The sequence below is a fragment of the Onychostruthus taczanowskii genome, unplaced genomic scaffold (assembly GCF_017590055.1).
Source record: "Onychostruthus taczanowskii isolate IOZ18803 unplaced genomic scaffold, ASM1759005v1 scaffold61, whole genome shotgun sequence".
NCBI classification, from domain to species: domain Eukaryota; kingdom Metazoa; phylum Chordata; class Aves; order Passeriformes; family Passeridae; genus Onychostruthus; species Onychostruthus taczanowskii.
Window position 1 is genome coordinate 517443 of NW_024503790.1, and position 17551 is coordinate 534993.

General features: G+C 57.6%; 1 protein-coding gene across 1 annotated transcript; it reads left to right on the forward strand.

Moving 5' to 3' along the window:
* Positions 1–1467: 1467 nt before the first annotated feature.
* ALDH4A1 (aldehyde dehydrogenase 4 family member A1) lies at positions 1468–17274 on the forward strand. Its single transcript, XM_041419682.1, has 15 exons — positions 1468–1540; positions 2679–2772; positions 3014–3106; positions 3211–3258; positions 3552–3707; positions 5054–5203; positions 5286–5360; positions 8189–8376; positions 9507–9771; positions 10075–10122; positions 10713–10865; positions 14405–14526; positions 15437–15555; positions 16162–16308; positions 17084–17274. Exons 1-14 carry the CDS (start codon positions 1506–1508, stop codon positions 16272–16274), a joined length of 1659 nt encoding a protein of 552 aa, XP_041275616.1. The 5' UTR covers positions 1468–1505; the 3' UTR covers positions 16275–16308; positions 17084–17274.
* Positions 17275–17551: the final 277 nt, after the last annotated feature.

Genomic DNA, 17551 nt, shown 5'->3' on the forward strand with positions numbered 1-17551 from the left:
ACAATCCAGTCCCTAAAACACCTTCCTGTGGTTAAAGTAAATGTAGCAACCTTCTGCCAAAAAAGATAATTTATTATTTATCGTGTTCGAGTGGGGGGTATTGATGCCTCTTCCCTCCTGCTGTGTCACTTCTTGTCGGTTCCTCTTTAGGTCACTTAAGAGTTTCTTTTATCCCCACGACAACGAACTGCTGCTGGTGTGGGAACGCCCCTGGTTACCGTCCCCGTGTAAATACTGTGCTTTATATTCTGTATATTAGCTAATTTTAATGGAAAAGACTGGACTGATGATGCTGTTGGATGACCCCAGGTGGGGGGCTGGAATTCTGTGCTGGGAACCCGCAGCAGCTGGAATGGGACACCCCCAGTGGATTTGGGACCACGAAACGCTTCGAGAATCCAATCCACGAGGAGGAGCCCTGAGAACTCCTTCAGCCAGAGCCAGAACCGCCCGCCCTCCTCTGAGCTCGGCGGATTTGCTCCATTTTCCTTTTTTTAGTGCCAAAACCGACCCCACCGTCCCCTGCCAGGTGTGCTGGCAGCTCTCCGTGTGCTGCTGCGGTGTGCAGCCGTGTCCAGCCGTGTCCAGCCGTGTCCAGCCCGTGTCCAGCCGCGTCCAGCCCCTCCGTCCTGCCCGGGCCGGGGCTCAGCCCGCGGAGCCGGACCTGCCCATCAAACAGGTGCCAGTCGGTCTCTGGTGACGATGAAAACCACAAAAATCTATAAAATAAATACCAAACTCCTGGTTAAACGGCTCTGCGTGTTAATTCTCGGGGTGGAAAACGCCTCTAAAGCAGAAGGATTTGGGTCTGGGGAGGGAGGGACCACCCCCGTTTCTGAAAATCCCGCGTGATTTGGGGTCCTAAAATAGCCCGAAATCCCCTCAAAATTAGGGTCCTTCAGCTGCTGCTCTTGCAACGTGACTCTCCCAGGAAATTAACGTACCCCCTGCACACCTCAGCCTCCTCCTGGCCCTGTGCCCCAGCCTGGCCCCACCTTTGGGTTAAAATCACCCCTTCTTTGGTAATTCTCAGTTCCCAAAGAGATTCTCAGCCGCTTTTCTCTTTTTCCCCGCCTCGGTCCTCTCTGGCGGCTCGGACCCGCCGGGCTCCGGGCGCAGTGCCAGCCGCTCCCTCTGCTCGGCTCGGTTTTGTTGTTGTTTTTCCCGAATTTCCCTTTTTTAAATGATTTTTGGCTCCTTCCCGCGCTCCGCCCCCTCCCACGTGCCGCGCGCGCCACCGCCCCCCGCTCCGGCCGCAACCATCACCGCGCGGGGGGGGACGCGCCGCTGGGGACACCCCACGGGCACCCCGCGGGCGGGGAGGAGGGACACGGCCCGCACCCTCACACACAGCGAGCGACGGGCGTGGGGCCGCTTCTCCAGATCGCTGCTCCCGGTGATTTATTAATTTATTAATTAATTGATGGTTGTGTCTTCTCCCCGCCCCCCCTCCCCCCGCGCGGTGGGTGGTGGCGGCCGCGGGCCGGGAGCGCGGCGGGGCCGGGATGTGGCGGCGGCTGCGGGTGCTGAGGGACTGCGGGTGAGCGCGGGCTCCGTCCCTTCCCCTTCCCCTTCCCCTTCCCCTTCCCCTTCCCCCTTTCCCGCACCGTCCCCACGTGTGGGGCGGACTCGGGCTCCGCTCGGTCCCGCTCCTGCCATCCCCGGAACCGTCCCGCTGCCAGCCGCAGGCACTGCCAGCCCTCAGTTCCCCTTGTTCTCCCCTCTTTCCTCCTTTTTCTGCCCTTGTTTCCCTCGTTTTTCCCCTTTGTTTTCTCCTTTCCCACCCGTTTTTACCCGTTTTCCACAGTTTACCCCTTGTTTTCCCTTTTACCCTTGTTTTTACCTCTTCTCCGCTGCTTCCTCTTGGTTTTCCTACTTTACCCCCTTGCTTTCCCCCTTTTTTCCCTTGTCTTCTCCTTTTCTCCCTGTTTTCTTTTTTCTCCCCCTTTCCTCTTCCTTTCCCCCTTTCCCCTTCGTTTTCCCCTTTTCCCTTCGTTCCCCCCCTTTCTTCTCGTTCCCCCCCTTTCCTTCCCGTTTCCCCTCCTTTTTCTCCCATTTCCCCGTTTTTCGGGCATTATCGCTGAGCTGCACAATGCAGCCCGCACGTGGGGCTGGGCATGCCAAGGTCCGGCTGACCCCGGGCAGTTCGGTGCCCGTCCGGCTTCTGCCCCTGGACTTTGCCAGGAGCCGGCGGAGCGCTGCGGTGTTGGGGCAGCCCGGCTCGATCGTTCCTAAAAATCGATCCTGTGCCTCGTTCCTTAAAAATCCATCCCGTGGCTCCTTCCTTAAAAATCCATCCCGTGGCTCCTTCCTTAAAAATCCATCCTGTGGCTCCTTCCTTAAAAATGCCTGTCCCAGCGCTTTTTGCTGAGCGAGAGAAGGGGTGGTGGGCTGGGGGCGAGCGCCGGGCTCGGCTCCCGGCTCTGGCATCCCCATCCAGCGGGAGGGATGGAGCAGGGGCTGGTTTGGGGGGACAGCCCGGGAGCGAGGTGTCCCCAGGGATCGAGGTGTTCCTGCCATTGAGGTGTTCCCAGGGATCGAAGTGTCCTTGGGACCGAGGTGTCCCCAGAGATTGAGGTGTTCCCGGGATTGAGGTGTCCCCGGGGCTGAGCTGTCCCCCGATGCTGGGGAAGGAGGGCACGGCAGAATTCCAGCGTTCCTGTCCTGCCCTGCCGCAGGCGGAGATGGCAGCACCGCCCGGCCATCCAGGTGACCAACGAGCCCATCCTGGAGTTCAAGCCGGGGAGCCCCGAGCGAGCAGCACTCCAGAAGGTACCAGTGCCAGGATTTGGGGATTCTGGGGCTGGGAGGGCCTCGGGCTGTGCTGCAGGTGCTGCAGGGCAGCCCCAGGCTCTCCCTGGTGTGACAACCCCATCCTGCCCAGCTCCTGCTCCTTCCCTGTGGGCAGCCCATGCCCGGAGCCTGTTCCCTGTTCCCTCAGCCCGTGGGAAGGGGGATGGAGGGCAGCTGGAGCGGGTGGGAGCTGCTCCCACCGCGTTCTCCTCTCTGCCAGGCCCTCGCTGACCTGAAGGGCAAGACCGAGGAGATCCCTTGTGTCATCGGGGGGGAGGAGGTGTGGACCCCCACGGTGAGGTACCAGCTCTCGGTGAGTCGGGGGGGTTCTCATTAAATGGGGGAGAATGGAGCAGGGGGATCCCTGCAGGAGGATCCTGGGACTGGTTCCTACAGAGCCTCTTCTTCTCTTCCCAGCCCTTTAACCATGCACACAAGGTGGCCAAGTACTGCTATGCCAACAAGGTGAGTGCACCTCTCTGTCCCCCCTCTTCCTGGCTGGTTTTTTTTGGGGAAGCAGCAGCACTTGTCCTTGGTTTAGCAAGTGAAATGAATTTTGTGAGCAGGGAGGCTTCAGGAGCCTTTCCAAGCCCCAGGGATCCTGGAACAAACCCACCAGGAGCTGCAGACTGGGGGTTGTGATGGCACCAGTGGTCTGTGCCTGGGGTGGGTGACCCCTCACTTTTCCTGGCGACCTGGTGATGGAGAAGAACCTGGAGAGGCTCCTCCTTGCTGCCTTTTCCCCTTTGCCTCCACAGGAGCTCATTAACAAAGCCATTAACGCTGCCCTGGCAGCGAGGAAGGAGTGGGACCTGAAGCCTGTGCAGGACCGGGCCCAGATCTTCCTGAAGGCGGCTGACATGCTGAGCGGCCCGCGGCGAGCAGAAGTGCTGGCCAAGACCATGGTCGGGCAGGTAGGGGTCTTTGAACAGCCAGGTGTGTGCTGAGGAAGGCAGGAGCCTCCCCTGAAATGGAAAATGTAAACCCCTCCCTCTGAAATGTTATAATTTTGAAATTACAAGGCTCTCAGGGAAAGATATGGGAGCAGGAATAACAGTTCTTTACTAGAAAAACTGAAAAAAACCCAAATGTACTAGTACAAAAAAACCCCAAAACAATAAAACCAAAAAAACTATTGACAGAGTCAGACTAGGCCCTGACCCCCGTGGGTCAGGGTGGTGGCACCAGTCCCATTCCATGGTGGCTCAGCCCTCCTGCAGTGCCAGGGGTGGTGCTGGTGGAGCAGGGATCCTGGACAAGGGTGGAGTTTTCCTCTGAAGCTCCAGGGCTGCTGGAGATGGGCCTGGTCTTCCTCTGGGAATGCAGGGGAGAAGAAAGCTGCTCCTCTGGGAATGCAGTGGGAAAAAGCTGTGCTGGTGTTCCGAATCTCAGATTCTATCCAGGTAGGAATGCTTGGCTCCTCCCCTGGGCAGAGGATCTCCCAATGGGATGCTGGAATTTGATCAGCCATGCAGGGACACTCAGTGGCCATGGACAGAAGAGATCTCCTGGAGGGAGGATTGGTTGTGGAAGAGATAAAGAAAACTGCCCAATGAACAGAATATCCTGAACATCCCTCAGACCTCCTGTGGATGGGAGAGGGAGCTGGGAATGCTCCCAGCTCATCCCTGTGTCTTAGATTGGAAATGGGGCTGTGTATTCTGTTCCTGTCTGTGGAGCAGTTCTCTGCTGTTAACTGGGTTTTGCCCCACCCCTAACAGGTTAGAATAGAATAGACACCCCCATTTCCAGCCTAAGACAGGGGTGCTGGAGAAGCTGGGCTGAGCAGGAGGAGCAGGGCAGGAGGGGCTGCTAGGGTGGTTTTTGGCCGTGGGAATGGCTGGAGGTGCTCTGTGAGGGGATCCAGGCTGATCCTCACTCCTTGCTGCTCCTGGGAGCAGGATCAGCGTGAGGCTGTGCAGGAGGCCCCATCCTTGGGAACCGAGCTCGGGAGGGGCACCCACAGCCAGCACTGCACCACTGCGGCAACCCCCCATGCACCACTGCGGCAATCCCCCATGCACGACTGCTGCATCCCCCATGCACCACTGCTGCATTCCCCCATGCACCACTGCGGCAACCCCCCATGCACCACTGCTGCACCCCCCCATGCACCACTGCTGCAACCCCCATGCACCACTGCTGCACCCCCCATGCACCACTGCGGCAACCCCCCATGCACCACTGCGGCAACCCCCCATGCACCACTGCTGCATCCCCCATGCACCACTGCTGCATCCCCCCTTCCCTCTCCCTGCAGGGCAAGACCGTGATCCAGGCGGAGATCGACGCCGCCGCCGAGCTCATCGACTTCTTCCGCTTCAACGCCAAGTACGCGCTGGAGCTGGAGCAGAGCCAGCCCCTGAGCGTGGACATCAGCACCAACTCCATGGTCTACCGGGGGCTGGAGGTGAGCTGGGCCCCGTGCCCCACGTGGGTCACGCTGGGGGACAGGAGGCTGCCCGTGCTCCCTTGTCCCCGTGCCTCCGCAGGGCTTCGTGGCCGCCGTGTCCCCCTTCAACTTCACGGCCATCGGCGGCAACCTGGCGGGGGCTCCGGCGCTGATGGTGAGTCCTGGGGGACAGGGGAGGGGACAAGGGGACAGGGCAGGGTCACAGGACAGGAGGGCAGGACAGGGTGGTAGGACGGGGGCAGGGTCACAGGGCAGGGTCACAGGAGAGGAAGACAGGACAGGGCAGGGGGACAGGGACGGGACAGGGGATGGGACAGGGGGACAGGGACGGGACAGGGGAATAGAGCAAGGGGCAGGACAGGGGGGCAGGGCATGGGGACAAGGGGACAGGACAGGGGGACAGGACATGAGGATGTGGGGGCAGGGCACAGAGACAGGATGGGGGCAGGGGGATGGGACAGGGGGACAGGGCATAGGGACAAGGGGACAGGACAGTCCAAGGAAAGGTTGGTAGAGGGATCCCAGCCCTCAGGTTCAGCTGGGTTGGGGTGGGCAAGGAGGGAGCTGAGCCCCCCTGGGGCTGTTCCACAGACACACCTGGGGCCTGTTGGACCCCTTGACCCAATCAGCATTTAGGCTTTAATTAAAACACCCCAGTGTCTGGATTTCCAGTGTGATGGGAAGTGCTGGAAAAGCACAAACTGCCCAGACCTGCCCTTCTGGGGTTTTTGTTCTGAAGCAAGGTGTCTTTTCCTTGGCAGAGAAAACTTCCCTGGGTTTGGGATCTGGGAATTAACACAGCAGGGGTTTGATTTCCTACCTGGGCTCAGGGTGCTGTCGGGACATGAAAGTGTAACCAGTTTGTAGCTGCTCAAATTCCTCTGGGATGACACTTTCTGGGTGTAGTGGGTGTGTTAGGAAGGCAAGGGCAGGCCGTGGCTCTGCCATTTAGCACCAAAGTGGCAGACAGGAGAGCCCAGAAGGTCTGAAAAAATAAAATTTGAAAAAGGTATTGGTAAAAAGCATTTCTGCACATTCCCATTTGTGTCCCAGCCCATGGAGCACAGGAGCTCCTGCCTCTGCAGGGTGGATTTTGGGGAGAGACTGTAATAACCTGGTGAATTTGGGCCAGGAATAATTAATTAATTGTTGTACTGGGGAAGGAGAAAAACCAACAAATTGTCCTCAGCTCTTTGCTAATTAGGTTCAAATTTCCTGCTGGCCCCAAAGAGGCTGGGGAGCTTTTAATTTGGGAATACCACATTTAAAGCCATATTTGAGTGAAGCATTTGAACCTGTCACTAGGGCAGGAATGGGGGGGGGACAAGGAGAGGGTGAAGCCACCATGGAGCTGGGAAGATTTGTGGGGAGAGAGGTCCCCAGGATCTGAGGGACACCCTTGGCTTCGGGGGATGTGGGTGAGCTCATCCCAGAGCAGGTGAGCCCTGCTGGGACGGGACAAACCCCTGCTGGCAGCTCTGAGTGGCAGCTGGGGACATCCCTGCTCGGTGTGGCAGTGAATTCCCCCCGGGATGCTGCAGGGGGATGGGATCCCTGCCCTGGACCGGGAGCAGAAGGCAGCAGGACATCAGCAGGTGCCTTGGAAAGCTCAGCAGCAGGGGGCACCTGGAATTAAAGTTAGGAGAAAACACTGCTCAATAGGGGAATGTTAATTAGAGCCCCAGTGAAAACGCTGCTCAATAGGGGAATGTTAATTAGAGCCCCAGAGTTTCTGTCACCACGGGGGGTTAGACCCTGCAGAGGTGCATGGACTGACTCCTGGGAATGGGATTTCCTCGGGATCAGAGCAGGCCAGGCTGCTGGGATCGCTGTGTCCAGCCTGGCCTGGATTTCCCAGCTGCCTGCAGCTTCTGCAGGGTTCTGTCAGCGTTTGGAGTGCAGGGATTGGAGGGGCCCAGGGAGGAGCTGTGCCCAGGGGGAGCTTTTCCTGCACAGCAAATCCCTGGAAAGCAGGAGACAGGAGTCCAAAACTCCGTGCCAGGGCTGTGACCCCGTGCAGGGGAGGCCGAGCTGTGTGACAGGGACACGGGGCGGTCACAGGGAGCCGTGGGGCCCAGGGGTGGGGTGGCACAGGGCCAAGGGGGTGTCACCAGTGCAGTTCTCCAGTCCCTCGTGCTCTTTGTGCCTGGTTAATCCAGCTGGAGGTTTGGTTTCACTGCCCTGCTGGCCCTGCCCAGGGCTGGTGGCAGTGCTGGTGACATCGGGAGCACATTCCCGTGTCCTGGGGCAGGAAGCAGGGCCGTGTTTCCAGCTCCTCTGGGGGAAGGCAGAGCTCAGCCCTGGAAGGGAGGGTGGGGAAGGCTGGCACAGCCACCTGGTGAGAGAAGAGGGGGGGATTTGTGCCCTCAGCTGAGCAGGGCACACCCAGTCCTGCCCAAACAGTGCTGGGTGAAGGTGCTGCTGCCTTTTTCCCAACCTGGAAATGAAACTCGGGATAATTTTAGTAAGGAGGCAATACAAGAGCAGATCTTTGTTTGAAGGCCTTCAGGGGCAGTTATGGAAGGATGTCCACAAAAGCCCACCCCCACAGGGATGAGGACATTTTTATAGGTTTTAGGAAATCGGCATAATTATTAAAAAGCACCAATTGGGAGGACAAGTGGTGATGCAGTCCCCCCTGGTCCCCCCTCAGCACTGGCTGTGCTCTGTCCATGAAATATCCCAAAGAGTTGTTGTCACCTTTGGTTCCCAGGAAAAACCAGGACAGCACTGGGGCCTTTACCCCCTGGGGCTTGGAACTCTGGAATTTTTTTTTTTTCTTGCTCAGGAAAGGCCATGGGAAAAGTGCTGGGAAGTGTAGTCACTAATACAACAGAGCTGCACATACGTGTGTGGAGAATATATGGAATAACAGGGAACACAGGAAAGAAATAAAGGCTGCGTGCCCCTGCGAGCTGCCACCGCTCTGGGACAATGTTCCAGGAATTCAGACATGGCTGCTGAGGTGTTCTCTGCCCCCAGGGGAACGTGGTGCTGTGGAAGCCCAGCGACACCGCCCTGCTCTCCAGCTACGCCGTCTACAAGATCCTGCTGGAGGCCGGGCTGCCCCCCAACGTGGTGCAGTTCGTGCCCTCGGACGGCCCCGAGTTTGGGGACACTGTCACCAGCTCCGAGCACTTCTGTGGCCTCAACTTCACCGGCAGCGTGCCGTAGGCTGGGGACAGGGGACAGGGGGAGGACAGAGAGGGGCTGTGCATTGGGGACAGGGGCATGGCAAGGAGGGACAGGGGACACGGGACAGGGGGAGGACAGGGAGGGACAGGGGCAGGGCAGGGAGGGGCTGGGGACAGGGGACAGGGGGAGGGCAGGGTGGGGCTGGGGGCTCCTGGGCGCTGGGAAGGGCTGCTGCAGCTGGCAGGATGTGGTTGCACGGTGACATCGAAACAGGGGGTTAAAAGTGGTGACAAACAGGGGCTGAGCTGGGTTTGGGTGCTGGGGGAGAGTGGTTTTAGCTCTGGGGCTGAGCTCAGGGCACAGGAACAGGCAGAGTAGCAGTGACACTCCCAGGGGTGCTTTGGGTGCGTTTGCACCCTGGGAGGGTTTGGTTTGCCCCCTGGGCTCTGGCTGTGTCCCCTGGGGTGTCAGAGGTGCTGAGGGGTCCCTGCAGGGGCTGTCAGACCCTGGGACCCCTCCCCAGGCCAGGCCAGGCCACGCTCGGGTGAGCAGGGGAGTTCAGGTGGGGAGTTCACAGCTCGTGTTGGTGGCTGAGCCTCCTGCTGCGAGGCCATTTCCATTTTTATTGTTTTCACAGCCAGGCCTGAAGGGAAGGGGGAAAAGGGGAGGAGCAGAAACTTCTGGATGCTCACTCCGTGCCTTTCCCTGCAACAGTTTATCTTTAAAGCCATGGAGCTGCTGTGGGGCCTTTGTTTAATACCTGTGCTCCCAGTCCCACTTCCCTGTGCAGGCCATCCCTTTTTTGGGGGGCTTTCCCATCAGGGCACCCCTTTTTTTAGGGTGTTCCACATCGGGGCATCCCTTTTTTTGGAGGGTTTCCCATCAGGGCATCCCTTTCTTAGGGGGGTTTTCCCCATTAAGACATCCCCTTTTTGGGGGGATTTCCCATAAGGGCATCCCTTTTTTGGGTGATTTCCCATCGAGGCATCCCTTTTTTTGGGGTGGGGGCAGTTCCCATCCTTCTTTTTTATGGCATTTCCCATCAGAGCATCCCTTTTATTTTATATATATTAAATTTGTGTGTGTATATATATTTATAGATATCATTATATTTAAACATATATATTAGACATCAGTTCCCCTGCAACCCCAGCCGGGCGGGGAGAGCCCCAGGCACATTCCGGGACCTGCCCCACCTTGGCAGCTCCTCCCGTGGCCTTTCCCGTTTCCCAGAGTGCGGAGGGAAGAACTTCCACGTGGTGCACAGCTCTGCGGACGTGGGCAGCGCCGTGAACGGGAGCCTGCGCTCGGCCTTCGAGTTCGGCGGGCAGAAATGCTCCGCCTGCTCCCGGCTCTACGCGCCGGCCGCGCTCTGGCCCCACATCAAAGAGAAGCTGCTGGAGGAGCACGGGAAGATCAAAGTGGGAGATGTGAGCCGAGCTGCCGGGCTGCTGAAGGGCTTTGCGGCTCAGCGGGAGGCTGATGGGATTAGGGGCTGCGGGAACTGGCTGCTAATTCCCATTGAACCGAGCTTTTCATCCCCGGCCGCCCCGCCGCTCCTGGCCCTGATTAGAAATTAACTTGTAGCCGCTCTGCGGGGAGGGCTGGGCCGGCTCTTCCCGGAGAACCGGAGCTCCCGGGACACGGGGAAGGGGTTTTGGGGGAGTTGCAGCTGCCCCTGGTCCTGAGGGATCTCTGGGGTGCTCTCATCCCCTCCTTTCTGCCTCCCGCAGCCCACCCAGGACTTTGGGACGTTCTTCTCGGCCGTGATCGATGACAAGGTGAGCCCAGAGCAGCCCCGGGCTGGGTTGGCTGCTCGGGTGCGGACAGGGATCAGCTGAGCGCTGTGTGCCCTGCTTGTGAAAATTCAGGAATTTCTCTCAGAAGCTTGTCCTGGCAGTGAGAGTTTTGTGTGCGTCCCCTGCTCCCCCTCCTCCTCCTGAGCCGGGAGGGCACCGAGGCCAGCATGTCCTGAGAGGAGTGACCCAGACCCCCAAACCTCCTTTCAGACCCTTAAACCTCCTTTTATACCCCCAAACTTCCTTCCAGACCCCCCAAACCCACTCATTCCCTGTCATCCCGGACCCTCTTTTCAGACCCCCAAACCCCCTTCCACACCTCCAAACTACCTTCCACACCCCCAAATGCCCTTTTAAACCCCCAAACCTCCTTGCAGACCCTCAAACTCCCTCTTTTCTTGTCATCCCTGACCCGAACCCCTCCTTTTAAAACCCTAAACCCCCCTTCCAGACCCCAGACCCTCTCATTTCCTGTCACTCCTAACCCAAACCCTCTTCCAGACCCCAAACCCCCCTTCTGAGCCCCCAGCCCCCAAACCCCAGACTGATGTCCTGTCCCCCTGTGTCCCCAGTCCTTTGCCAGGATCAAGGGGTGGCTGCAGCACGCCCACAGCTCCCCAAACCTGACGGTGCTGGCGGGCGGCGGCTGCGACGACAGCGTGGGCTACTTCGTGGAGCCCTGCATCGTGGAGAGCAGGGACCCCCGGGACCCCATCATGAGAGAGGTGGGTGGGGACCCCAGCCCCTGCAGGGACCCCCGGGACCCCATCATGAGAGAGGTGGGTGGGGACCCCAACCCCTGCAGGGACCCCTGGGACCCCACCCCAAATCCCTGTGGGGACACCCTGGGACCCCATCCCAAATCCCTGTGGGACCCCATCCCAAACCCCTGCAGGGACCTCCAGGATCCCATCATGAGAGAGGTGGGTGGGGACCCCACCCCAAACCCCTGCAGGGATCCCTGTGGGACTCCATCCCAAATCCCTGTGGGACCCTATCCCAAATCCCTGCAGGGATCCCTGGGACCCCATCATGAGGGAGGTGTGGGGTGACCCCATCCCTATGGGGCAACCTGGGAACCAATCCCAAATCCCTGTGGGACCCCCAGGACCCCATCATGAGAGAGGTGTAGGGAATCCCCATCCCAAATCCCTGTGGGATCCCATCATGAAAGAGGTGTGGGGTGATCCCCACCCCAAATTCTGGCACGGACCCCATCATGAGAGAGGTGTAGGGAATCCCCATCCCAAATCCCTGTGGGACCCCATCATGAGGGAGGGGTGGGTTCCCACCCCAAATCCCAGCTCTGGGGAGGGTTCCACAGGAATGGGTTCCTGCACTGGGATCGGGCTGGTTCCTGGGCTGATCCTGGGCTTTGGGCTGAGATTTCGGGAGATTTTGGGGCCACTCTGGGAGAGTTTGGGGTTGATCCTCACAGGGTGTGTAGTTTTTTGGCTCACAGAAGATTTTTGGGCTGATCCTCATGGTCTGTGCTGGTTTTTGGGCTCACAGGAGATTTCTGGGCTGATTGTGATGGGTTTTGATATTTTTGGGGCCAATCCTCTTGGTGTGTGGGATTCTTTGGGCTCACTGGAATTTTTTGGGACCATCCTCCCTCTGTGTGTTGCTTTTTGGGCTCACAGAAGATTTTGGGGCCAATCCTGATGGGGTGTGTTGGTTTTTGGGGCCGATCCTCATGGGATTTACCCCATGGGATGTGTTATTTGCAATGCACAGGAGATTTTGGGCCTGCTCTTCATTGTTTTTTGGGCTCCCAGGGGATTTTGGAGCCAATCCTCACAGGTTTTGTTATTTTTTGAGGCTGATCCTCATGGTTTGTGTCATTCTTTGGGTTCACAGGCAGTTTTTGGGCCAGTCCTGACGGGGTGTGTTGGTTTTGGGGCTGATCCTTGTGGGATGCGTTGTTCTTTGGGCTGCACAGGAGATTTTTGGGCTGTAAGGGAAATTTTGGGGCGTGCTGTTTTTTTGGGGTGATCCTGACTGTGTGTGATGGTTTTTGGGGCTGATCCTCCTCATTTGTGTCATTCTTTGGGCTCCAGGAGATTTTGGGGCCAATTCTGATGGTTTGTATGGGTTTTTTGGGGCTGATCCTGATGGTTTGTGGTACTTTCTAGGCTCCAGGAGATTTTTGGCCAGATTCTGGTTTTGGGGCCAATCCTGACAGTTTTTATGGTTTTTTGGGCCCATCCTGATGGTTTGTATTGTTTTTTGGGGTCAATCCTGATGGAGATTTTGGGTTTGTGGTACTTTCTGGGCTCCCAGGGGATTTTGGGGCTGATCCTAATGGGGGGGTGTGGGTTTTTTTGGGGTCAGACCTGACAGTTTGTGTCGGCTTTTTGGGGTTGATCTTCATGGTGTGTGTGGGTTTTTTGGAGTTGATCCTGACAGTTTGTGTCGGTCTTTGGGCTCCCAGGAGATTTTGGGGCTGATCCTGATGGAGGATGTGGGTTTTTCTGGGCTGATCCTCATGGTTTTTATGGGTTTTTGGGGCTGATCCTGATGTTTTGTGGTATTTTCTGCATTCCCAGGAGATTTTGGGGTCAATCCTCATGGTTTGTATCGGTTTTTTGGGGTCACTCCTGACAGTTTGTGTCATTCCTGGGCTCCCAGGAGATTTTGGGGCTGATCCTGATGGTTTTTGGTACTTTCTGAGCTCCAGCAGATTTTGGGGCCAATCCTGATGTGTTTTTTTTGGTTTTTTGGGGCCAATCCTGATGGTTTGTGTGGTTTTTTTGGGGCTGATCCTTATAGTTTGTGGTAATTTCTAGACTCCAGGAGATTTTTGGCCAGATTCTGACAGGGTGTGGAGGTTTTGGGGCCGATCCTGATGGTTTTTATGGGTTTTTGGGGCAGATCCTGACAGTTTGTGGTACTTTCTGCATCCCCAGGAGGTTTTGGGGCCAATCCTTATGATCTGTATGGTTTTTTGGGGCTGCTCCAGGTAGTTTTTGGTGTTTCCTGCCTGCCCAGGAGATTTTCAGGCCAATCCTGGCAGTGTGTTTGGGTTTTTGGGGCCGATCCTCATGGTTTGTGTCGTTCTTTGGGCTCCCAGGAGATTTTCAGGCCAATCCTGATGGTTTGTATGGGTTTTTTGGGGTCGATCCTGACAGTTTCTGTCATTCTTTGGGCTCCAGGAGATTTTTGGAGCCAGTCCTGATGGTGTGTGATGGTTTTTGGGGCCGATCCTGGCAGTCTGTGGGATTTTCTGAACTCCTAAGAAGTGTTTGGGCTGATCCTTATGGAGTGTGTGGATTTTTGGGGCCTATCCTGCTGGTTTGTGGTGCTTCCTGCATCCCCATGAGATTTTTTGGGCCCATCCTGACAGTGTGTGTTGCTTTTTGGGGTCGATCCTCATGGCTTGTGTCGTGCTTTGGGCTCCAGGAGATTTTGGGACCCATCCTGACAGGGTGTGTGGGTTCTTTGGGGTCAGTTCTGGTGGTTTGTGGTGTTTCCTGCCTGCCCAGGAGATTTTGGGGCCCATCCTGACGGGGTGTGGGGGTTTTTGGGGCTGGTCCTCATGGTTTGAGTTAATTTCTGCATACCCAGGAGATTGCAGGCTCATCCTGACAGTTTGTATGGGTTTTTTTGGGGTGTATCCTGACGGTTTTTGGTACTTTCTGCATCCCCAGGAGATTTTGGGGCCCATTCTGACAGGGTGTGGGGGTTTTTGGGGCCAATCCTGCTGGGTTTTATGGGGTGGATCCTGACGATTTTTGGTACTTTCTGCATCCCCAGGAGATTTTGGGGCCCATCCTGACAGGGTGTGTGAGTTTTGGGGCCCATCCTTATGGAGTCTGTGGGTTTTTGAGGCTGATCCTGACGGTTTGTGGTGTTTCCTGCATTCCCAGGAGATTTTTGGGCCCATCCCGACAGTGTGTGAGGGTTTTCTGGGGCAAATCCTGATGGTTTGTATGGGTTTTTTGGGGCGGATCCTGACGGTTTGTGGTCCTTTCTGCATGACCAGGAGATTTTGGGACCCATCCTGATGACGTGTTTGGGTCTTTTGGGGCCAGTCCTGACAGTTTGTGGTGTTTCCTGCATCCCCAGGAGATTTTCAGGCCCATCCTGACGGGGTGTATGGGTTTTTTGGGTTGATCCCTGACAGTTTGTGGTGTTTCCTGCCTGCCCAGGAGATTTTGGGGCCCATCCCGACAGGGTGTGTGGGTTCTGGGGCCCATCCTGACGGGGTGTGTGGGTTTTTTGGGGTCAGTCCTGACGGTTTGTGGTGTTTGCTCCTGCCCAGGAGATCTTCGGGCCCATCCTGACGGTGTTCGTGTACCCCGAGCATCGCTACCGGGAGGTGCTGGAGCTCATCGACACCACCACCCCCTACGGCCTCACGGGGGCGATCTTCGCCCAGGATAAGTGAGTCCCAAAACTCCCTAAAATTCCCCCAAAAAGCAGCTGGGGGTGCTTTTCCCATCGGGACTGAGCCACGGATCTTCCTCCTTCCTTCCTTCCTTCCAAGAGCGTTTCCCACCACGCTGGTGCTGCTTTTGCTGCTCCTCCTCTGAGGAAGGAAAGGGATGGTTTGGAAGTTTAGATCAATTAGGTTTTTTTTGGGTTTCTTAGCTCAAAAAAGCATTTTTTCAGTGAGGAATTATCCCAAAGGAATGTTTGGAGCACGTGGGGGGTGATCCCCCAGCCCACTCAGCAGGAGGAGGGCAAAGAGTGGTGTAACCTCAGAGAGAATGACCCAAAATTGTCACAGAATTGTGGGCTGGTTTGGGCTGGAGGGACCTCAGAGCTGATCCAGGGCCACCCCTGGCAGGGCAGGGACACTTCCCGCTGTCCCAGGGTACTCCCAGCCCTGTCCAGCCTGGCCTGGGACACTGCCAGGGATGGGGCAGCCACATTTCCATGGATAACGAGTGATAACGACCTTCATTTTATCACCATGAAATGTAAACAGAGAAAGGAACTGGAAAAAAAAAGCCCCAAAGCAGCAAAAATGCAGTGGCTGTGTGTGTGAAACCCCTGAGGCCTGGAACTGAACATGAGGGGACCCAAACTCCCCTGGAGGGGACACAAACCCCTCTGGAGGGGACACATGCTCCCCTGGAGGGGACCCAAGCCCCTCTGGAAGGGACACAGACTCCCCTGGAGGGGACACAAACCCCTCTGGAGGGGACACAGACTCCCCTGGAGGGGACACAAACCCCTCTGGAAGGGACACAAACCCCTCTGGAGGGGACCCAAGCCCCTCTTTGCCCAGTCAGGTGGCTCTGCAGCCCTGGGCAGTGCTCAGGCTGTCCCTGTCTCTGTCCCTGCCCAGGGCTGTCATCGAGGAGTCCCTGAGGCTGCTGCGCCACTCCGCCGGCAACTTCTACATCAACGACAAATCCACGGGGGCCGTGGTGGCCCAGCAGCCCTTCGGGGGCTCCCGCATCTCAGGTGACAGCAGGGCTGCTGGCCAGGCCCTGCCCAGCTCCCCTCTGTGTCCCTCCTGTGCTCCTTGTCCCCATCCTTCTGTCTCTCCTGTCCCTGCCATCCTCCATATCCTTCCATGTGCTCCATGTCCCCATCCTGTGTCCTTCCCATCCTCCATATTTCTCTGTATCCCTTCTGTCCCTGTGCATCCCTCCTGTCCCTCCATGTCCCCATCCTCCTGTGTCCCTCCTGTCCCTCCTTGTCCCCATCCCTGCATGTCCCTCCTCTCCTTCCCATCCCTTGTGTCCCCTGTGTCCCTCCCATACTCTGTGTCCTTCCCATCCCTCCATGTCCCTCCATGTCTCTCCCATTCCTTGTGTCCTGTGTCCCTCTCATCTTCCATGTCCCTCCTGTCCTCCTTGTCCTTCCATGTCCCTCCTTGTCCCCTGTGTCCCTCTCATCCTTCCTTGTCCCTCCTGTACCTCCTGTCCTTCGGTGTCCCTCCCATCCCTCCATGTCCCTCCTGTGCCCTGTGTCCCTCCATGTCCCCATCCCTCCATGTCCCTCCTGTCCCTCCCGTCCCTCCGTGTCCCTCGTGGTGTCACCAGCCCTGTCTGCTGTCCCCCTCAGGCACCAATGACAAGCCCGGTGGTCCCCACTACCTGCTGCGCTGGACGTCCCCGCAGGCCATCAAGGAGACCCACGTGCCCCTGGGGGACTGGCGCTACGCCTACATGCAGTGACCCTGGGGACAGCCAGCCCGGGGACAGCTGCCACCCCACAGCACTTACACTACTGATCCCTAACGTCCCTCCTGTGCTCCTTGTCCCCATCCTTCTGTCTCTCCTGTCCCTGCCATCCTCCATGTCCTTCCATGTCCCTCCTGTCCCTCTTGTGCTCCTTGTCCCTCTCCTGTGTCCCTCCCATCCCTCCATGTCCTTCCCATCCTCTGTATTTCTCTGTATCCCTTCTGTCCCTGTGCATCCCTCCTGTCCCTCCATGTCCCCATCCTCCTGTGTCCCTCCTGTCCCTCCTTGTCCCCATCCCTGCATGTCCCTCCTCTCCTTCCCATCCCTTGTGTCCCCTGTGTCCCTCCCATACTCTGTGTCCTTCCCATCCCTCCATGTCCCTCCATGTCTCTCCCATTCCTTGTGTCCTGTGTCCCTCTCATCTTCCATGTCCCTCCTGTCCTCCTTGTCCTTCCATGTCCCTCCTTGTCCCCTGTGTCCCTCTCATCCTTCCTTGTCCCTCCTGTACCTCCTGTCCTTCGGTGTCCCTCCCATCCCTCCATGTCCCTCCTGTGCCCTGTGTCCCTCCATGTCCCCATCCCTCCATGTCCCTCCTGTCCCTCCCGTCCCTCCGTGTCCCTCGTGGTGTCACCAGCCCTGTCTGCTGTCCCCCTCAGGCACCAATGACAAGCCCGGTGGTCCCCACTACCTGCTGCGCTGGACGTCCCCGCAGGCCATCAAGGAGACCCACGTGCCCCTGGGGGACTGGCGCTACGCCTACATGCAGTGACCCTGGGGACAGCCAGCCCGGGGACAGCTGCCACCCCACAGCACTTACACTACTGATCCCTAACCCCGCTCCTGGGAGTCATTTAAAAAAAAAAAAACCTAAAAAAAAAGCGTTCAATGGTAAAGCTCGGAGCTCCTCGTGGTGTCCTCGCTCATGTGGCACTTGGGGACATGATGGTGTGGCAGTGGTTGGATTTGGTGGCTTTAAAGGTCTTTTCCAACCTCAGTGATTCTGTGTGCGCATGCTTAATTAGGTCAGTTATTAATTAAGGGGTGGCTGCAGAGGCACAGCTGGACCCAGCTCCCTTTTCCTCCCGGTTCTCCCATGCCCAGGGCGGTTCCCTCTCCCCGGGGCTGAGATCTGTCCCTGTCACCTGTACCAAGCCATGTCCCTCCCTGTCCCCAGCAGCCCAAATCCCTGGGTGTGCAGGGCAGCCAGGCTGGTTCTGTCCCCTGAGCTGGGCTTTGTCCCCAGCCTGAGCCCCCTCACCGGGCTGGGCAGG